We start from the raw sequence: 22,936 nt of genomic DNA, 5'->3' as shown, positions 1-22,936 counted from the left end.
CTGCCTTTTCAAGGTATGATTTTGGTTGGTCCAGGCCTGGACTCGATTATATCCATGGTTACGGGAGACAAGGGTGCCTTCCTTCCCCAGGATAAGAAGGCTAAGCCTAAGGGTTCTAATTTTCATCCATTTCGTGCACAAAAGGCCCAACGCCAGCAGTCCTCCGCGAAGGCGAACCCACCTAAGGGAGCCTAGAAGCCTGCTCAGGCTTGGAACAAGTCTAAGCAGAACAAGAAGCCTGCCGGAACAAAATCGGCATGAAGGGGCGGCCCCCGACAGGTCTACGGACCGAGTAGGGGGCAGATTGTCTCTTTTCTCCGACGCCTGGTTGCAGGATGTTCAGGACCCTTGGGTTCTGGAGGTTGTCGCCCAGGGTTACAGGATAGGTTTCCGGTCCCTTCTGCCCAGGGGTAGATTCCTTGTTTCAAACCTGTTTTCAAGGCCGGAAAAGAGAAAGGCCTTCCTTGAGTGTGTGAGGGATCGCTCATCTCCAGGCGTTATCGTACCAGTACCCCATGAAGTAAGGGGTCTAGGGTACTATTCAAATCTGTTCGTGGTTCCAAAGAAGGAGGGCACGTTCCGCCCGATTCTGGATTTAAAGTGTTTAAACAAGTTCCTGTCTGTTCCATCGTTCAAAATGGAAATGATCAGGTCCATTTTTGCCTCTAGTTCAAGAGGGGCAGTTCATGACCACAGTAGACTTGCATGTTCCAATTCACAGGGACCACTTCAAGTTTCTCATATTTGCATTTCTGGACCAACATTTTCAATTTGTGGCCCTTCTCTTAGGTCTGGAGATGGCTCCGAGAGTCTTCATGAAGGTTCTGGGGGCACTGCTTGCAGTGGCCAGATCCAGTGGTATTGCGAAGGCGCCCTACCTGGACGACATTCTGGTTCAGGTGCCATCCTTTCATCTGGCAGAAGTCAACTCAAGGGCTCTGTTTCTGTTACTTCAATCTCACGGTTGGAAGATCAACTCCGGAAAGAGCACCCTGGTTCCCAGCACCAGGGTGGAGTTTCTGGGAACGATACTAGACTCTGTGTCCATGAAGATATTCCTCACAGATCAGCGACACAGGAAGATTGTGTCCGCCTGTCTTGCCCTTCAGTCCTCAAAGAGTCCCTCAGTGGCTCAGTGTATGGAGGTGATTGGGCTCATAGATGTCATTTCATTCGCAAGATTTCATCTCAGACCTCTTCAACTGTGCTTGTTGAGGCAATGGAACGGCGATCGTTCCGATCTGTCACAGCTGATATCCATAGATGTGCGGACTCGGTCTTCCCTCTCTTGGTGCATCCGTCCAGTCCAGTTTTCCATGGGAACATCCTTCTTGAGACCGTTCTGGGAAATTGTGACCACGGACACGAGTCTGACGGGATGGGGAGCTGTTTGGGGTGCCAGGATGGCACAGGGAAAATGGTCTCGGCTGGAGTCTCTTCTTCCGATAAATATCCTGGAACTGCGAGCGATCTACAACGCTCTGAAGGCGTGGCCCTGTCTGGGGGAATGCAACTTCATCAGGTTCCAGACGGACAACCTCTGTGGCATACATCAATCACCAGGGGGTATGAGAAGCTCCCTAGCAATGAGGGATGTGTCTCTGTTTCTGGAGTGGCAGAGACCCACGGCTGTTCGCTCTCAGCAATCCACATCCCTGGAGTGGACAACTGGGAAGCGGACTTTCTCAGCAGGCAAACATTTAATCCGGGAGAACGGTCTCTTCACCCCGAGGTGTTTGCGGAGCTTTGTCTTGGTTGGGGGACGCCAGAGATCGATCTCATGGCGTCCCAATTAAATTGCAAACTTCCCCGATAAGGATTGAGGTCGAGGGACCCCCAAGCAGAGCAGATAGATGTGTTGGCGGTACCTTGGAAGTTCAGTCTAGTGTACATTTTTCCTTCTACCTCGTATAGTGGTACGCATAAAGCAGAAGAGAGCGTTGTCAATTCTGATTGCTCCTTTGTGGTTGCGGAGGATGTGGTTTGCGGATCTGGTGGAGATGTAAGTTACCCTGCCGCAGGGACCTGCTGGAAAAGGGTCCTTTTCAACATCGGAATCTGGATTCTCTGAGGCTGACTGCGTGGAGATTGACCGCTTAATCCTAGCCAAGAGAGGTTTTTCTGAAACCATGATTGATACTCTAGCTCAGGCGAGGAAGCCAGTCACTCAACGCATCTGCCATAAGGTGTGGAGAGTTTACTTGTCCTGGTGTGAGAGACTTGGATATCCTTGGCACAAGGTGATGGTATCCAGGATTTTGTCCTTTCTCCAAGAGGGTTTGGAGAAGGGTCTTGCCGCTAGTTCCTTGAAGGGACAGATTTTGGCTCTATCAGTGTTGTTGCGTAGGAAGCTCGCTGAACTCCCTGACATTCAATCCTTTGTTCAGGCCCTGTCTAGAATCAGGCCTGTCTTTAGGCAGTCTGCTTCCCCGTGGAGCTTGAATTTGGTTCTTAAAGTTTTACAGAGGGCTCCATTTGAGCCTATGCATTCTCTTGACATAAAGATCATGTCTTGGATAGTTCTTTTCCTTCCTGTTAGCCATTGCATCGGCCCGCAGTGTTTCTGAACTGGCGGCCTTGCAACATGAGCCCCCTTATCTGGTGTTTCACGCGGATGAGGCTGTTCTTCGCACTGGCTTGGGATTTCTTCCCAAGGTGGTGTCTGACCGTAACATCAATCAGGAAATAGTTGTTCCTTCTTTGTGTCCTAGCCCCTCTTCTTCTAAGGAGAGGCTACTTCATAATCTGGATGTGGTTCGTGTCTTGAAGTTCTATCTTCAGGCGACTAAGGATTTCAGACAATCTAACTCACTTTTTGTAGTCTATTCAGGGAAGCGCAGAGGCTAGCGGGCCTCTGCTACCTCTTTGTCTTTTTGGTTGAGAAGCTTGATACGCCTCGCCTATGAGACGGTGGGACAAAAGCCCCCTCAGAGGATTACGGCTCATTCCACTAGAGTAGTGGCTTCATCTTGGGCCTTCAAAAATGAGGCTTCTATGGAGCAGATTTGTAAGGCGGCTACCTGGTCCTCGTATACTTTCACAAAGTTTTACAAATTTTACGTCTCTGCTTCTGCGGAAGCTGTTTTTGGGAGAGAGGTTTAACAGTGCCCTCAGTTTAAGGGTCCGCCTTTACCCCTCCCGGTTTCATTCAGTGTCCTCTAGAGCTTGGGTATATGTTTACCATAAGTAATGAATGAAGCCGTGGACTCTCCTCCCCTTTAGATAGAAAACATAAATTATGCTTACCTGATAATTTCATTTCCATTGTGGGGAGGAGAGTCCACGGCTCCCGCCCATATCTCCGGTGGGTGGCCCTAAATTTAATATTTTCTTCTGGCACCATTTATACCCTGATATTTCTCCTACTGTTCCTTGTTCCCTCAGCAGAATTACTGGGAGATGAGGGGAGTGGGGGAGGTATTTAAGCCTTTGGCTGGGGTGTCTTTGCCTCCTCCTGGTGGCCAGGTTCTTATTTCCCATAAGTAATAAATGAAGCTGTGGACTTTCCTCCCCACAATGGAAATTAAATTCAGGTAAGCATAATTTATGTTTTATCAGGGGGCTTCTTTTGCTCATCTTACCTGGACTGTGATCACTACAGATGCAAGTCTTTCAGGTTGGGGAGCTCTTTGGGGGTCTCTGAGAGCACAGGGAGTTTGGGATCCTCGGGAGGCGAGGTTGTCAATAAATGTTCTACAACTCTGTGCAATTTTCAGGGCTCTTCAGGCTTGGCCTCTGCTGAAAAGGGAGTCTCAACTCCATTTCCAAAAAGACAATGTCACAGCAGTGGCTTATGTCAACCATTGGGGGAAGTCACAGTTCCCTAAATATGAGGGATGTGTGTCAAATTCTCTCTTGGGAAGTAACCAATTCCTGTCTAGTTTCTGTGATTTTATATTCCAGGAGTAAACAACTGGGAAGCAGACATTCTTAATCCTCAATCTCAACATCCAGGAAAATGGTCACCAGGATGTGTTCAGTCAGACTTGTTGGTCTTTGATGGCTTCACGTTTGATCAACAAACTTCCCTGGTTCTTTGCTCTAGTAGCTCCTTGGTCATTTCAACTTGCTTGTCTCTTTCCAACTCTGGTACTTCTTCCCAGAGCAATCTCCAAGATAAGCCTAGAGAAAACTTCAGTAATCTGGATTGCCCTAGCTTGGCCTCGCAGCATTTGGTATGCAGATCTAGTTCAGATGTTCAGCTGTTTTGGCCTCTTCCTCTGTGGTCAGACCTGTCTCAAGGTCCGTTTTTCCATCCCGGATCTTAAGTCTCTGAACTTGATGGCATGGAAATTGAACGGTTAGTTCTTAGACATAGAGGTTTCCCTGAATCAGTGATTTAAACCCTAATTCAGGCTCGTAAACCTGTAACTAGGAAGACTTATCATAAGGTCTGGAAGGCCTTTATTTCTTGGTGTTAAGGTCATGTTTTTTTCCTGGCATTCTTTAAGATTTCCTAGGATTATGCAATTCTTGCAGGATAGTCTGGATAAGGGCATAGCTGCCAGTTTTTTGAAGGGTCAGATTTCTGCTCTTTGATTTGTTTCATAGGAAAATTTGCTAATCTGATATTCATGGTTTTGTTCAGGCTTTAGCCTTATTAAAGGGACAGTCTACACCAGAATATTTGTTTTAAAAGATAGATAATCCCTTTATTACCCATTCCCTAGTTTTGAATAAGCAACACAGTTATATTAATACACTTTTTACCTCTTGTATCTAAGCATCTGCAAACTGCCCCTTATTTCAGTTCTTTTGACAGACTTGCATTTTACCCAATTAGTGCTGGCTCCTATGAACTCCACGTGCGTGAACACAGTGTTATCTATATGAAACACATGAACTAACACCCTCTAGTGGTGAAAAACTGTCAAAATGCCCTGAGCGAAGAAGCGGCTTTCAAGGGCTTAGAAATTGGCATATGAACCTCCTAGATTTAGCTCTCTGTCTCCCCCTCTTTTGAGCTCTCTGTCTCCCCCTCTTTTGCGCTCTCTGTCTCCCCCTCTTTTGCGCTCTCTGTCTCCCCCTCTTTTGCGCTCTCTGTCTCCCCCTCTTTTGCGCTCTCTGTCTCCCCCTCTTTTGCGCTCTCTGTCTCCCCCTCTTTTGCGCTCTCTGTCTCCCCCTCTTTTGCGCTCTCTGTCTCCCCCTCTTTTGCGCTCTCTGTCTCCCCCTCTTTTGCGCGCTCTCTCTCTCCCCCTCTTTTGCGCGCTCTCTCTCTCCCCCTCTTTTGCGCGCTCTCTCTCTCTCTCCCCCTCTTTTGCGCGCTCTCTCTCTCCCCCTCTTTTGCGCGCTCTCTCTCTCTCCCCCTCTTTTGCACTCTCTCTCCCCCTCTTTTGCGCTCTCTCTCCCCTCTCTTTTGCTCTCTCTCTCTTCCCCCCTCTTTTGCTCGCTTTCTATATTTCCCTCCTCTCTTTGGTCTCTCCCACCTCTTTTGGTCTCTCCCACCTCTCTCCCGTTGGCCAAGCCCCTTGACGTGCACTCTCGCGAGGCCATGCCCCTCGCCACGCCCGCCGGTCACGTCCCCATCACCACGCACCCGGCCACGCTTCCTCAGTGCGCACTCCTCTGCTGATCAAGGCCAGGTATGTTTGTCCTCTGCAGTCTCTACTGCGCATGACGGCATCTGACAAACATACCTGGCCTTTTATTATATAGGATGCTACTAAGGATTTTAGAAAGACATAGTTTGTTCATTCACTTTTCTGGTGCTAGAAAAGGTCAGAAAGTTTCTGCAGTTTCTTGGCCTCTTGTTTGAAACTCTTGAATCAAAAGGCTTACATGGAGGCAGGTCAGCCTTTACCGCAACGTATTATTGCTCATTCTACTAGGTCAGTTGCCACTTCTTGGGCTTTCAAGAATGAGGCTTCAGTTGACCAAATTTGCAAAGCAGCTACTTGGTGGTCTTTGCATACTTTTACAAAATTCTACCATTTTGATGTTTTTGCATCCTTTGTTAGGAAGGCATTGATTTTTTTCTTGCCTGATTGATTTATTTTTTAAGTGCATTTAAAAAAACATTTTTTTTGCCCTTGTTGGGTTTTTGTGGGATTGTTGATTTATTTTCTCAGTGAAAAAAATATGTTTTCAAATCCCTGTTATTACTCGTGGACTCCACAGCTTGGGTTTTAGTTCCAATGGGTAATGGATTGTGGACTCCCACCACCTGTATGAAAGAAAACATAATTTATGCTTACCTGGTAAATTCTTTTTTTTCCATGGTGGTGAGAGTCCACAAGCCCCACCCTTTGTTTTGGGTTTAGTATTTTCTTTAGCACATCCCTTCTCCTTTCTTGGGCTCTTATTCCTTTTTCTAACTTAATTTTGGCTAAAAGTTAGACTGAGGTACATGTGAGGTGGGAGGGGTTTTATGGAGTTTTTGGGTTTGGAAATCTTTGCCTCCTCCTAGTGGTAAGGAAGAGTAATTCATGAAATAAAGTAATTTATCAGGTAAGCATAAATAGTTTTTTCCTGCCATCTTCATTTTTTCTATTTTTTTGAAATTACTTTGCAGCTCATAACTTCTGCAGCCATAATTGTAAAACTTGATATTTACTTCTGTAAGGGCCAAGCTACCTTCTAAACCTCTCTGAAGGCTCCCTCAGACTTTTCAGCTTTTTTAGTCATGCAGAAACCCACACTATTACACAGGAGATCCTCCAGGTAAATCTAATCTATGGCATTGCTGTCAAGAGCCCCCACCCAGTGGCAATCTTTCTGGTATATTCTTTGACCATATGCAGTGCCTGTTTTTGTCCTGCAGTCCTGGAATATTGTTTGAGCGTGTGTGAGGTTGTTTTTTGTTTTTTTCTTTTCCCCCCAATACATTTCCAGGAGTAGATTGTTCCTGAAAGTAATGCTTCCCCTATGAAGGAGGGAAAGTTATGAGGTTTCTAGAACTAGGAATTGTTCTGTCTTTCAGATTAAATTTACAGCAAAAGGACAGGTAAAAAGTTGTGGTTTCACATCATGATGCTGCTGTTGTTTCAGATGTAACTTTCCATTTTAGAAATATACTAATATTCCTGACATAAATGCTGCCTTGCACTGGTGGCTGTGCAGCTATGCGTTTCCTTATTGCCCACAGTGCTTATATTTACAATTAAATAAATGAAATGTTCATAAAATAGTGTTTTGTTTGTTTTTGCAGATTTAATAGTAGCTTCCATCTGCTGTGAACTACATGAACTACATGAATGAATGAGGTTTTGGCAAAATGGTTATTGGAAGACATAGTTGTAGATTTTGTTTGCTGTAAACTAATGCACTTATCTGTTAAGTTGCAAAGTCTACAGCTTTTGATGTTAAAGCTGGTAGAGCCGTTTTGGTTCACTACTTCATCAGGTAACCCTAATGAAGAATATTACTAAATAATGTCCTTATTATAATAAGATCAAAGTATATGGGGGGTTTTTTTGGTTATTGGATCCAGGGATTTTTTTTTTTCTATTTCTTCCTTTTATATACTACCCAATTGTTTGAAAATGCAATTCTTCCTAGAAGGTCACCAAGCTATGTTTAACGTTGCCTGATGTTTCCACTGTTCATTAACAGTACCATTTTTCTGGAATGCTGGTTGAGACTTTTTCAAGGGGCTTGGTTGTCGGAATTCTCAAATGCTTGTAGAAAAAAAAAAATCCCAGGTTTATGATCTTGATTTTTGATTCTGTAAAGGGCAAAGCTATATTCCTTTTTCTAACTTAATTTTGGCTAAAAGTTAGACTGAGGTACATGTGAGGTGGGAGGGGTTTTATGGAGTTTTTGGGTTTGGAAATCTTTGCCTCCTCCTAGTGGTAAGGAAGAGTAATTCATGAAATAAAGTAATTTATCAGGTAAGCATAAATAGTTTTTTCCTGCCATCTTCATTTTTTCTATTTTTTTGAAATTACTTTGCAGCTCATAACTTCTGCAGCCATAATTGTAAAACTTGATATTTACTTCTGTAAGGGCCAAGCTACCTTCTAAACCTCTCTGAAGGCTCCCTCAGACTTTTCAGCTTTTTTAGTCATGCAGAAACCCACACTATTACACAGGAGATCCTCCAGGTAAATCTAATCTATGGCATTGCTGTCAAGAGCCCCCACCCAGTGGCAATCTTTCTGGTATATTCTTTGACCATATGCAGTGCCTGTTTTTGTCCTGCAGTCCTGGAATATTGTTTGAGCGTGTGTGAGGTTGTTTTTTGTTTTTTTCTTTTCCCCCCAATACATTTCCAGGATTAGATTGTTCCTGAAAGTAATGCTTCCCCTATGAAGGAGGGAAAGTTATGAGGTTTCTAGAACTAGAATTGTTCTGTCTTTCAGATTAAATTTACAGCAAAAGGACAGGTAAAAAGTTGTGGTTTCACATCATGATGCTGCTGTTGTTTCAGATGTAACTTTCCATTTTAGAAATATACTAATATTCCTGACATAAATGCTGCCTTGCACTGGTGGCTGTGCAGCTATGCGTTTCCTTATTGCCCACAGTGCTTATATTTACAATTAAATAAATGAAATGTTCATAAAATAGTGTTTTGTTTGTTTTTGCAGATTTAATAGTAGCTTCCATCTGCTGTGAACTACATGAATGAATGAGGTTTTGGCAAAATGGTTATTGGAAGACATAGTTGTAGATTTTGTTTGCTGTAAACTAATGCACTTATCTGTTACGTTGCAAAGTCTACAGCTTTTGATGTTAAAGCTGGTAGAGCCGTTTTGGTTCACTACTTCATCAAGTAACCCTAATGAAGAATATTACTAAATAATGTCCTTATTATAATAAGATCAAAGTATATGGGGGGTTTTTTTGGTTATTGGATCCAGGGATTTTTTTTTAATTCTATTTCTTCCTTTTATATACTACCCAATTGTTTGAAAATGCAATTCTTCCTAGAAGGTCACCAAGCTATGTTTAACGTTGCCTGATGTTTCCACTGTTCATTAACAGTACCATTTTTCTGGAATGTTGGTTGAGACTTTTTCAAGGGACTTGGTTGTCGGAATTCTCAAATGCTTGTAGAAAAAAAAAAACCCAGGTTTATGATCTTGATTTTTGATTCTGTAAAGGGCAAAGCTTTCTGTGTAATCCTCTACATATTGGTCTGGCACAAGAGTACTTGCCTCAGATCTGCTTCTTCTGGAAGGATAGAATAATTGTCCTCTTTCCCAGATTGTCCTTACGGTTTGGCTACTGCATTGTTGATTTCAAGGATAAAAGGTTCATCAGATAAAGTAGCTTCTTATTGTTTTGAAGACTCATAACAATATATATATATATATATATAGTGTGTGTGTGTGTGTGTGTGTTTAAATTTCCACTAATCCCGGACAAGTGAGGATTGCAGTACCAACAGTTTTACCACTGTGTCGGCCGTTAAGGGGTGATGATGATGAAATTTCAGTACCATAAAAAACAACCTACAACTATGAATGCATATCATTAATAATGCTCAAATTCATGAGAACTAATTTATAAGGAAGTGTGCGTATTTCTTTTTAGGTTTTTAAAATAATATAAAGAAAATAATGGAGGTAGAGAAAAATAGCAAAGGGTATAGAGAAAAAGGGCATTGGCAATAAATCATACAGCAGCTGTGAAAAATCTGCATCAACACAACAGGTGTCATTAGTATATTTCAATTTAAGATACAAAAATGAAAAATGGTAGAATTTCCTGAGCATAGGCAGCATTAAAGGGACATGAAACCCAAAATCTTTTTCATGATTCAAATAGAGAATACAATTTTAAAAAACTTCTATTATTTAATTTGCTTCCTTCCCTTGTTATCCTTTGCTAAAAGGTTTATCTAGGCAAGCTCATGAGCAGCAGAGAACCTAGGCGCTAGCTGTTGATTGTGATTGGCTCGCCCATGAGTTCAGTTAGAAACTATTAGTGCATTGCTGCACCTTCAACAAGTGATACCAAGAGAATGAAACAAATTAGGTAATAGAAATAAATTAGAAAGTTGTTTAAAATTGTATTCTATATGTGAATCATGAAAGAAAGAAAAATGGGTTTCATTTCTAAACCCACCACTTACTTGAAAAATCATTCCTGTGTTTAACTGCTGTTCTTTTTTCCTAAATTTGTGAAGGGAATGGAATACTATGTAGAAATGTAAAGAAAATACAAGTACATTTTCCGCTTTCTCTACTTAAAATGTTTTAACATGTTTATTCTGTATTTTAAAAACAGTGCTTGTAATATTCTCAATTAGATGTAATAATATGAACTTTACAACATAATAGTCATGCCTTTTTTTTTTTTTTTTTTTTTTTTTAAAGGCCAGGTGTTGTTCCCATCAAGCAGCAGCAGTTCTGACTTATCAGGGGAAAAAGGAGCTTTGTATCAACAAGAGCAAGCCAACCAGAATCATCAGAAGTCTATGCTAGTGATGAGTGGAGGGGAAGGATATATAGATTTCAGAATGGGTAAGATGTGTACTCTATATAACAAAGCTTTACCTGGAAAGTTAAAGAGCAGTAAATACAGTAATTTACTTAATCAACAAATGCATGATAAAAAGACAATGCAAATAGCACTTAGTGCGATCTTCAAATGAGTAGATTTTTGTTTTCTGAAAAATGTCAAAGTAATGTCTTCTTCCTTTCCTCCTGTATCATGTGACAGCCATCAGCCAATCACAAATACATATAAGGATATTCTGTGAATTCTTGCACATGCTCAGTAGAAGCTGGTGACTCATAAGGTGTAGATATAAAAAGACTGGAAGTAAATTGTAAAGTTGTTTAAAATTGCATGCTCTATCTGAATCTCTGAATCATAAACTTTTAATTTTGAGTTGTTTCCCTTTAATCAGAGCATATAATAGCTCAGTGCTTAGGTTATAAATGTCTGAGCTGTTTCCAAAGTTTAGAAACACCACTTTAAATTCCTTGTAACATAGTTTGAAATTAAAAATACATTTTGTAAATCAATCTATTTTTTTATTGATTTTTATTTTAGTTTTTTATCTGTACCCTTTTTATATGCAGCATTGTCCACACAGGAACAAACTATATTACCTTACTTAAAATAGACATGCATTAGTATATTAAGCTAAACAGTGAATCAGTTACCATTACGGAAATTGTCCAAGATAGCTGTAGTGTTGTTTTCTTAATCCTAACAACTTGTGAAGTTTACACTTATCTTTTTTTCTTGATTAAAATCTACCAAATGTATGAGCGTTTTTATTTACTGCTATACCTTTCCTTTTTGTTTTAGAAAAAAAAATGAAAAAAATAGTTTTTTGGTTTTTTTTTTTTGCAAATTGTATCAGCTTAAAGGGACACTCAAGTCAAAATTAAACTTACATTATTCAGATAGAACCTACAGTTTTAAACAACTTTTCAAATTACTTTAATTTACAAAATTTGCTCAATCTTTTTGTATTTGCACTTTTTGAGTCACCAGCTCCTACCGAGCATGCACAATAATTCACAGCATATACATATATGCATTTCTGATTGGCTGATGGCTGTCATATGATACAGGGGGAGTGGAAATAGTGGAAACTTTGAAATTTGTCAGCAAAAAAAAATCTGCTACTTAAAGTTCAGACTAAGTGCTGTTGCATTTTCTTTTTATAATGCATTTTGTTGATTATGCAAATCTACTGTATTTACTGGTCCTTTAAGATGTTGACCCCAATTTTTGGGATAATAGATCACTCCACTAGGGCTCTAGCTTCTTCTTTGCGTGAAGCTTCTGAAGAACAATTGCGGATGTCTCTTGGTGTTCCTTATGTTCCATATGTTTGTGTTTTCTCTAACCGTATTTAGTGCGAACCGTCTTTGTTCTCCCAACCTGACATTTGCTTAAATTTAATGGGGGGTTTTATTACTTTAAAGGTAGATGAGACCTATTTTCATAGATTATAGAATGTATTTATTCTTTTCAGTCAAGCATCAATTTAATAATTTCATAAATAAAAAGTGATTATATTTATATGAATATAAAGTAATGTAAAGGATTAATGTGTTCTCCATCAGAGGTATCATGAGTATTGTAGAGCATTTAAAGGGATATAAAACTATTTCTTTCATGTAATTAACAAGAGTCCATGAGCTAGTGACGTATGGGATATACATTCCTACCAGGAGGGGCAAAGTTTCCCAAACCTTAAAATGCCTATAAATACACCCCTCACCACACCCACAAATCAGTTTTACAAACTTTGCCTCCAAGGGAGGTGGTGAAGTAAGTTTGTGCTAGATTCTACGTTGATATGCGCTCCGCAGCAAGTTGGAGCCCGGTTTTCCTCTCAGCGTGCAGTGAATGTCAGAGGGATGTGAAGAGAGTATTGCCTATTGAATGCAGTGATCTCCTTCTACGGGGTCTATTTCATAAGGTTCTCTGTTATCGGTCGTAGAGATTCATCTCTTACCTCCCTTTTCAGATCGACGATATACTCTTATATTTACCATTTCCTCTACTGATTCTCGTTTCAGTACTGGTTTGGCTTTCTACAAACATGTAGATGAGTGTCCTGGGGTAAGTAAGTCTTATTTTCTGTGACACTCTAAGCTATGGTTGGGCACTTTATTTATAAAGTTCTAAATATATGTATTCAAACATTTATTTGCCTTGACTCAGAATGTTCAACTTTCCTTATTTCCAGACAGTCAGTTTCATATTTGGGATTATGCATTGAATTATCATATTTTTTCTTACCTCAAAAATTTGACTTTTTTCCCTGTGGGCTGTTAGGCTCGCGGGGGCTGAAAATGCTTCATTTTATTGCGTCATTCTTGGCGCAGACTTTTTTGGCGCAAAAATTCTTTTCCGTTTCCGGCGTCATACGTGTCGCCGGAAGTTGCGTCATTTTTTGACGTTATTTTGCGTCAAAGATGTCGGCGTTCCGGATGTGGCGTCATTTTTGGCGCCAAAAGCATTTAGGCGCCAAATAATGTGGGCGTCTTTTTTGGCGCTAAAAAATATGGGCGTCATTTTTGTCTCCACATTATTTAAGTCTCATTATTTATTGCTTCTGGTTGCTAGAAGCTTGTTCACTGGCATTTTTTTCCCATTCCTGAAACTGTCATTTAAGGAATTTGATCAATTTTGCTTTATATGTTGTTTTTTTCTTTTACATATTGCAAGATGTTCCACGTTGCAACTGAGTCAGAAGATACTACAGGAAAATCACTGCACAGTGCTGGAGCTACCAAGCTAAGTCTGCTATAAACTTTTGGTATCTGTTTCTCCAGCTGTTATTTGTATTGCATGTCATGTCAAACTTATTAATGCAGATAAATTTTCCTTTAGTACTGTTACATTACCTGTTGCTGTTCCGTCAACATCTAATTTTCAGAGTGTTCCTGATAACATAAGAGATTTTATTTTTTAAATCCATTAAGAAGGCTATGTCTGTTATTTCTCCTTCTAGTATACATAAAAGTCTTTTAAAACTTCTCTTTTTTTCAGATGAATTTTTAAATGAACATCATCATTCTGATACTGATAATGGTTCTTCTGGTTCAGAGGTTTCTGTCTCAGAGGTTGATGCTGATAAATCTTTGTATTTGTTCAAGATGGAATTTATTCATTCTTTACTTAAAGAAGTGTTATTTGCATTAGAAATAGAGGATTCTGGTCCTCTTGATACTAAATGTAAACGTTTTAATAAGGTTTTTAAATCTCCTGTAGTTATTCCAGAAGTGTTTTATCTCCCTGATGCTATTTCTGAAGTAATTTCCAGGGAATGGAATAATTTGGGTAATTTATTTACTCCTTCTAGACGTTTAAGCAAATTATATCCTGTGCCATCTGACAGATTAGAGTTTTTTGGGACAAAAATCCCTAAGGTTATGGGGCTGTCTCTACTCCTGCTAATGTACTACTGTTCCTATGGCAGATAGTACTTCATTTAAGGATCCTTTAGATAGGAAAATTGAATCCTTTCTAAGAAAAGCTTACTTATGTTCAGGTAATCTTCTTAGACCTGCTATATTTTTAGCGGATGTTGCTGCAGCTTCAACTTTTTGGTTAGAAGCTTTAGCGCAACAAGTAACAGATCATAATTTTATAGCATTATTATTATTATTCTATAACATGCTAATAATTTTATTGGTGATACCATCTTTTGATATCATTAGAGTTGATGTCAGGTATATGTCTCTAGCTATTTTAGCTAGAAAAGCTTTATGGATTAAACTTGGAATGCTGACATGTCTTCTAAGTCAACTTTGCTTTCCCTTTCTTTCCAGGGTAAATAATCATTTCGTTCCTTTCCTCACAACAAGGAACAAAAGCCTGATCCTTCATCCTCAGGAGCGGTATCAGTTTGGAAACTATTTCCAGTTTGGAATATATCCAAGCCTTATAGAAACCTATAGCCAGCTCCTAAGTACCTATGAAGGTGCGGCCCTTATTCCAGCTCAGCTGGTATGGGGCAGATTACGTTTTCTTCAAAGAAATTTGGATCAATTCCGTTCTTAATCTCTGGTTTCAGAAACATTGTTTCAGAAAGGTACAGAATTGGCTTCAAGTTAAGGCCTCCTGCTAAGAGATTCTTTTTCTTCCCCGTGTCCCAGTTGACACAGCAAGGCTCAGCATTTCTGAAATATGTTTCAGATCTAGAGTTGGCTGGAGTATTTATGCCAGTTCCAGTTCTGGAACAGGGGCTGGGGTTTTATTTTATCTCTTCATTGTACCAAAGAAGGTCAATTCCTTCAGACCAGTTCTGGATCTATCATTATTGAATCGTTATGTTAGGATACCAACATTCAAGATGGTTACTGTAGGACTATCCTGCCTTTTGTTTAGCAAGGGCATTATATGTCTACAATAGATTTACAGGATGTGTATCTGCATATTCCGATTCATCTAGATCACTTTTAGTGTCTGAGATTCTCTTTTTAGACAAGCATTACCAGTTTTGTGGCTCTACTGTTTGGCCTAGCCTCAGTTCCAAGAATTTTTTTCAAAGGTTCTCGGTGCCCTTCTTTCTGTAATCAGAGAATAGGGTTTTGGTATTTCCTTATTTGGACGATATCTTGGTACTTGCTCAGTCTTCTCATTTTCGAAGAATCTCATACGAATCGACTTGTGTTGTTTCTTCAAGTTCATGGTTGGAGGATCAATTTACCAATCAGTTCATTGATTCCTCAGACAAAGGTAACCTTTTTAGGTTTCTAGATAAATTCAGTGTCTATGACTCTGTCCTTGTCAGACAAGAGAAGTTTAACATTGATATCAGCTTGTCAAAACCTTCAGTCACAATCATTCCCTTTGGTAGCCTTATGCATGGAAATGTTGGGTCTTAGGACTGCCGCATCAGATGCGATCTCCTTTGCTCGTTTTCACATGCGACCTCTTCAGCTCTGTATGCTGAACCAATGGTGCAGGGATTACTCAAAGATATCTCAATTAATATCTTTAAATCGATTTTACGACACTCTCTGACATGGTGGACAGATCACCATCGTTTAGTTCAGGGGGCTTCTTTGTTCTTCCGACCTGGACTATAATCTCAACAGATACAAGTCTTACAGGTTGGGGAGCTGTGTGGGGGTATCTGACGGCACAAGGGGTTTGGGAATCTCAGGAGGTGAGATTTCCGATCAATATTTTGGAACTCCGTGCAATTTTCAGAGCTCTTCAGTCTTGGCCTCTTCTGAAGAGAGAGTTGTTCATTGTTTTCAGATAAGACAATGTCACAACTGTGACATACTTCAATCATCAAAGAGGGACTCACAGTCCTCTGGCTATGAAAGAAGTATCTCGAATTTTGGTTTGGGCGGAATCCAGCTCCTGTCTAATCTCTGCGGTTTATATCCCAGGTATGGACAATTGGAAAGCGGATTATCTCAGTCGCCAAACGTTGCATCCGGGCGAATGGTCTCTTCACCCAGAGGTATTTCTTCAGATTGTTCAAATGTGGGAACTTCCAGAAATAGATCTGATGGCTTCTCATCTAAACAAGAAACTTCCCAGGTATCTGTCCAGATCCCGGGATCCTCAGGCGGAGGCAGTGGATGCATTTTCACTTCCTTGGAAGTATCATCCTGCCTATATCTTTCCGCCTCTAGTTCTTCTTCCAAGAGTAATCTCCAAGATTCTGAAGGAATGCTCGTTTGTTCTGCTGGTAGCTCCGGCATGGCCTCACAGGTTTTGGTATGCGGATCTTGTCCGGATGGCCTCTTGCCAACCGTGGACTCTTCCGTTAAGACCAGACCTTTTGTCTCAAGGTCCTTTTTTCCATCAGGATCTGAAATCCTTAAATTTAAAGGTATGGAGATTGAACGCTTGATTCTTGGTCAAAGAGGTTTCTCTGACTCTGTGATTAATACTATGTTACAGGCTCGTAAATCTGTATCCAGAGAGATATATTATAGAGTCTGGAAGACTTATATTTCTTGGTGTCTTTCTCATCGTTTTTCTTGGCATTCTTTTAGAATACCGAGAATATTACAATTTCTTCAGGATGGTTTAGATAAGGGTTTGTCCGCAAGTTCCTTGAAGGGTCAAATCTCTGCTCTTTCTGTTCTTTTTCACGGAAAGATTGCTATTTTTCCTGATATTCATTGTTTTGTACAAGCTTTGGTTCGTATAAAGCCTGTCATTAAGTCAATTTCTCCTCCTTGGAGTTTGAATTTGGTTCTGGGGGCTCTTCAAGCTCCTCCATTTGAACCTATGCATTCATTGGATATTAAATTACTTTCTTGGAAAGTTTTGTTCCTTTTGGCCATCTCTTCTGCCAGAAGAGTTTCTGAATTATCTGCTCTTTCTTGTGAGTCTCCTTTTCTGATTCTTCATCAGGATAAGGCGGTGTTGCGAACTTCTTTTGAATTTTTACCTAAAGTTGTGAATTCCAACAACATTAGTAGAGAAATTGTGGTTCCTTCATTATGTCCTAATCCTAAGAATTCTAAGGAGAAATCGTTGCATTCTTTGGATGTTGTTAGAGCTTTGAAATATTATGTTGAAGCTACGAACTCTTTCTGTAAGACTTCTAGTCTATTTGTTATCTTTTCCGGTTCTAGGAAAGGCCAGAAAGCTTCTGCCATTTCTTTGGCATCTTGGTTGAAATCTTTAATTCATCTTGCCTATGTTGAGTCGGGTAAAATTCCGCCTCAGAGAATTACAGCTCATTCTACTAGGTCAGTATCTACTTCCTGGGCGTTTAGGAATGAAGCTTCGGTTGACCAGATCTGCAAAGCAGCAACTTGGTCCTCTTTGCATACTTTTACTAAATTCTACCATTTTGATGTATTTTCTTCTTCTGAAGCAGTTTTTGGTAGAAAAGTTCTTCAGGCAGCGGTTTCAGTTTGAATCTTCTGCTTATGTTTTTTGTTAAACTTTATTTTGGGTGTGGATTATTTTCAGCAGGAATTGGCTGTCTTTATTTTATCCCTCCCTCTCTAGTGACTCTTGTGTGGAAAGATCCACATCTTGGGTAGTCATTATCCCATACGTCACTAGCTCATGGACTCTTGTTAATTACATGAAAGAAAACATAATTTATGTAAGAACTTACCTGATAAATTCATTTCTTTCATATTAACAAGAGTCCATGAGGCCCACCCTTTTTTGTGGTGGTTATGATTTTTTTGTATAAAGCACAATTATTCCAATTCCTTATTTTATATGCTTCGCACTTTTTTTCTTATCACCCCACTTCTTGGCTATTCGTTAAACTGATTTGTGGGTGTGGTGAGGGGTGTATTTATAGGCATTTTAAGGTTTGGGAAACTTTGCCCCTCCTGGTAGGAATGTATATCCCATACGTCACTAGCTCATGGACTCTTGTTAATATGAAAGAAATGAATTTATCAGGTAAGTTCTTACATAAATTATGTTTTTTATTTTGTGATTCATTTAGAGCATAACAACTTTCCAATTTATTTCTATTATCAAATTTGCTTCTTTCTCTTGGTGTCTTTAGTTGAAAGGTTAGCAGTGCACTACTGGGAGCTAGCTGAACACATTGTATGAGCCAATGACCAGCATCATATATGTGCAGCGACCAATCAACAGCTAGCTCCCAATAGTGCATTGCTGCTTTTGAGCCTATCTAGATATGCTTTGGAAAAAAGGATACCAAGAAAACAAAGCAGATTATATATTAGAAATAAATTCTGTGCAGCCATCAATCAGCTTCCACCAGTGCATTTCTGCTCCGGATCCTACCTAGGTATGCTTTTCTGCAAAGGATACCAAGAAAACAAATCAAATTAGATAATAGAAGTAAATTCTGTGCAGCCACCAATCATGAGCTAGCTCCCATCAGTGCATTGCTGCTTTGCAACAAAGGATTCCAAAAGAACAAAGCAAATTATATATTTTTTTTAAAAGTAGGGTGGCATGCAAAGCACAGTAGATTATATTTTTGGTGAGCTGTGTACTTGAGTTATACTTAGGTTTAACCATTTTATTTTTATACTCAGAGTTCTGTTTATGAAGAGTCCAACTTCTCTTTCTCTAAGTCCTAGCTTGGCTATATATGAACAGGAATGGAGAGGTTTATACAGGGAAATTAATGCTTCTAAAGACTGTTTGGTGTTTCATCCCACTCAAAGAAAACATTAGACTTAGACTATAAACCTACCAGTTCTTGGAGATTGTTACATCATGTATGAATACATTGATTTAACAAGAATATACAATGTTCTAGGGAGTGTTGGCAGAAGTTTTATTAAGTTTTAGGATGTCAGATTTTTGCCACTGTTTTCTGCTGCATGAATTTTAGCCTTGTTAAATGTTTTATAAACTTACGGCAATGATTATTTTGTTTCCAGGTGATGACAGCGGAGAATCTGAAATTCTAGGGGACTCTTTACAGTTTGAATCTTCTGTAGCAAAAGTGGAAAGGAGCCATCTTATAGTTTGGCAAGTCATGTGCAGTAACGAGTAAACAAACAAAAAGAAAACAAGACAAAGAAGACCTCTACTGCTTTGCATGTTTTTTGGATATTTTTTAAAACCACTTTTTTTAACACTAAGCATCTCAATTAAAAACCGCAATCATAGTGGTATACACGACCAGGCCACCTCCTCATTAACTTTCAAAATCTGACCATCAGACTTTATTATGATAAGCCCTGCATGTGTGTGTGTATATATGTATGTATGTATCTATATATATATATATATATATATATATATTTATTTTTTATTACATGGTTTACTTACCAGTTCTGCAGCCTCCAATGCTTGCTGCCCTGTCTTCTTCACTTATTTCCACAATACAAATAGTATTTTATGGGAACACACCCTAACCCTGTAACTGTGTGCTTCATCATCACAATAACCATGGGAAGGACAAAGTTATAGGTGCGAGAGTGGGCTCCAGTTTAAAATGGCGTATGTGATATAGGCTCTATCTCCCAGAATTGTGAAGAAGTAAAAAAACTGCACAAGTGCCGGCTTCATAGCTACAGAATAGATAAGTAAATAAGTAAAAGCTATAATACTATTTTAAAATTGGTCTTCTATGTTTAATTGTAGATCAGCAACTCATTACATACAATGCTGATCATAATCAAGTCTAATTAATGTCACTTTAAAGGGACACTGAACCCAATTTTTTTCTTTTGTGATTCAGATAGAGCAGCAATTTTAAGCAACATTCTAATTTACTCCTATTATCAAATTTTCTTAATTCTCTTGGTATCTTTATTTGAAAAGCAAGAATGTAAGTTTCGATGCCGGACCATTTTTGGTGAACAACCTGGGTTGTTCTTGCTGATTGGTGGATACATTCACCCACCAATAAACAATTTCTATCCAGGGTTCTGAACCAAAAATCGTCTGGCTCCTTAGCTTAGATACCTTCTTTTTCAAATAAAGATAGCAAGAGAACGAAGAAAAATGAATAGGAGTAAATTAGAATGTTGCTTAAAATTGCATGTTCTATATGAATCACAAAAGAAAAAAATTGAGTTCAGTGTCCCTTTAAGTAAATATTTTTAATTTGCACTAGAGTATATAAGACACATGAAGATATATTTTTTTTTAACTCCTGTTAAAACCACTAACATTTCTAAAGCTTGTTGTAACTTCATGTGCTTTGAAAACAGTGCAGCTTTTGAAAATCTCACTTGGTATTTAGAGCATATCAAGAAACGGATTATCTGAGCCTAGGAGTGGATGAAACTATTTTATATTCCAGAAGACATCACACACACAAAAAATCAATATACAATAAATTAAACCAGTTCCATTTAGAAATTGATAAAAATTTTAATCCCCTTTTTTTATTATTAAAATCAAGTTCAAATCAACTCTTCCCTAACATACCAGCTGTATAGAATATTGTTTAAAATAGCATGTAGATTTAGTCTAAATGGGAAAATAAATTTGCTTTCTTATTAGATATCTGCATATTAGTGAAAATGGTATTTTTTTACAAGAATTGTTTGCCGTATGTATTTACTTGTTTTTACAAGTAAGCACTTGTTTACGTTAAACAAGTTTTTAGACATATTGAAAGCAGGCTTTTTTTTTTATAATACTATCCCAAAAGTTTCCCATTACTGCCTATATATGTCACCAGTAAGTTATTTGTGTGTGTATTTTTTAATTTAAATCCGCATTTGTTGAAGTACTTTTTTAATTTTTGAATACTTGCACCAATTCAAAAATATAAATAAGCAAATATGGTTTTTAAATGTGTGATGTGAATTTTATTATTTCTAGTTTTTGATTCTCTCCTGGAGTAAGCAACTTTATTAAGAATATTATCTAACTCCACACAGTAAGGCTTAAAAAAAAATACCCTTTTAATGTTAAATTAGTGGCTTTCTATTTATTTGCTCAATAGTGTTTAACTAAAGCATTTTTGTTGAATCAGGAAGCATTGACTTTAATAATTTACAAAAAAAGACCTTTAAATACTGCACATTTTTTATAATAAGGTTTAATAGTATGTTAGCATGTATTTACAACTGTTGTTGCTAAGTAAAAAAAAAAAAAAAATATTTTTCCAGTATTATATTTAATATTTTATAGTATTCAGTCATGTTAATATATGCAAAACAATTTGGCCAAAAAAAATTTCAGTTTAAGATGTTCTGGGATTGTGATTTTACATTTTTTTTCCCTCCATTAATATTGTTGATTGCTACAGAAGACCATAGACACATTAGTTTATAATATGTTCATTATCAGCCCATCCGTTGTTCAGAACTACTTTTATAAAAACCTATCTAAGCTTATTATAGTTTTTAACCCTTTGAGTGCTAAGTAATTTCCCACCTGTGTGCTAAGTTGATTTGAGTTTTTTTTAATCTTTTTAAATATATATTAATTTTTTAACTTATTTTTTTCTTTCTTTCAGATCCCCAAGACCTATACCATTGGAAAGGTTAGGCGATTACCTTTCCAACGGTGGGTCTTGGGGGTCGGTACCTACTTAGATGCCTGAGATACAGGCTTATATAAGCAACATGCCCCCTTTCCCTATACTTGTTGTAATTTTTCAATAAAGTTGCGCGGTGACGTCATCATGTCATTACGCGTGATGTCACCAGGCAAACGTGAAGCTCCGGCAATGCCTTTCACTATACAGGCCCGATCTCCGGGGTAGGAGCGGGTGGGAGCCCCCAGATCTCCCTCAAGGTGGGAGAGTGCTAGCGACGGCTCTGAGCCGTCGTTAGCGCCTGACTGAGACAATTTACGACGGCTCAGAGCCTTCGTTAGCACTCAAGGGGTTAAGGATGTTAAAGGGATAATAAACACAAATATTTTTTTCTTTCTTTCATGATTCAGATAGAGCATGCAGTTTTAAGCAACTTTCTAATTTACTTATATTATCAATTTCTCTTTGTTCTCTTGATATCTTTATTTGAAAAAGCAGGAATCTAAGTTAAGGAACCGGCCCATTTTTGGTTCAGAAACCTGGATAGCGCTTGCTGATTTGTGGCTACATTTAGCCACCAATCGGCAAGCGCAACCCAGCTACTGAGCCAAAAATGGGCCGGCTCCTTAACTTAGATTTCTGCTTTTTCAAATAAAGATAGGAAGAGAACGAAGAAAAATTGATAATAGGAATAAATTAGAAAATTGCTTAAAGGGACACTCAAGTCAAAATTAAACTTCATGATTCAGATACAGCATGTAATTTTAAACAACTTTCCAATTTACTTCCATTAACAAAATGTGCACAGTCTTTTTATATTTACACTTTTTGAGTCACCAGCTCCTATTGAGCATGTGCAAGAATTCACAGCATATACGTATATGCATTTGTGATTGGCTGATGGCTGTCACATGATACAGGGGGAGTGGAAATATACATAACTGGAATTTATTTTAAAAAAATCTACTAATTTGAAGTTCAGACTAAGTGCTATGGCATTGTCTTCTTATCATGCATTTGTTGATTATGCAAATCTACTGTATTGACTGGTCCTTTAAAATCCCATGCTCTATCTTAATCATTAAAGAAAAAAATTGCGTTTAGTATCCCTTTAATTAGAACAATGATATAGGTTAACCACTGTGTAGCTTATTTCCTGCCATCAAGCACTATCTACAGCTGCTACATTTTGACGTATCTTTGTGGCTAACGGTGTGTTTGGATTAAATATTTGCCACAGTCTAACTGGAAGACGAGTGGCAATAGAAGGCTTTTATTAACGTAAGACCATATGTAAAAATACATTTCCTGTTACCACTGTAGTTTAAAAAAAAATGTCTTCACACATACAGTAAAATATCGTTACTAACACTTTTGCACATGCTTTACAATAGAACCTGTGTCTGTTAAATTGTATTTAAGAAAAAAGTAATTTTAAGAATCCTGCACTATTTAACTTTATAAACATAGTTAAAGCTCTCTTTGCTAGTCTCTACTTACTGTATATTATTTTGGTGCCTAGAAAATACTAACTGATGGTTTATGTTGCGTGTACAAGTAAAAGCTTTGCAATGATCCTATGTACCTGTTAAAATTTATAGAATATATTTTACTATTTTCCTTTTTTTCTTAAAAGGACATGAAAGTCAATAA

At 38.6% G+C, this 22,936-nt stretch overlaps 1 protein-coding gene across 4 annotated transcripts in view; it reads left to right on the top strand.

The window, feature by feature from the left end:
* SPAG9 (sperm associated antigen 9) overlaps positions 1-19,818 on the top strand; it is an 828,940-nt gene extending 809,122 nt beyond the window's left edge. For all 4 annotated transcript variants that reach the window (XM_053708414.1, XM_053708433.1, XM_053708441.1 and 1 more), the window contains 2 exons: positions 10,263-10,409; positions 18,723-19,818. In XM_053708414.1, coding sequence (XP_053564389.1) covers positions 10,263-10,409; positions 18,723-18,838 — 263 coding nt within the window. In that variant the 3' untranslated portion in view covers positions 18,839-19,818. The remainder of the gene's footprint in view (positions 1-10,262; positions 10,410-18,722) is intronic.
* The last annotated feature ends 3,118 nt before the right edge of the window (positions 19,819-22,936 follow it).

The sequence above is a fragment of the Bombina bombina genome, chromosome 1, assembly GCF_027579735.1.
Source record: "Bombina bombina isolate aBomBom1 chromosome 1, aBomBom1.pri, whole genome shotgun sequence".
In the NCBI taxonomy this organism is placed as follows: domain Eukaryota; kingdom Metazoa; phylum Chordata; class Amphibia; order Anura; family Bombinatoridae; genus Bombina; species Bombina bombina.
The sequence above is the reverse complement of the archived record's forward strand: the minus strand, read 5'-3'. Positions and strand labels throughout refer to the sequence as shown.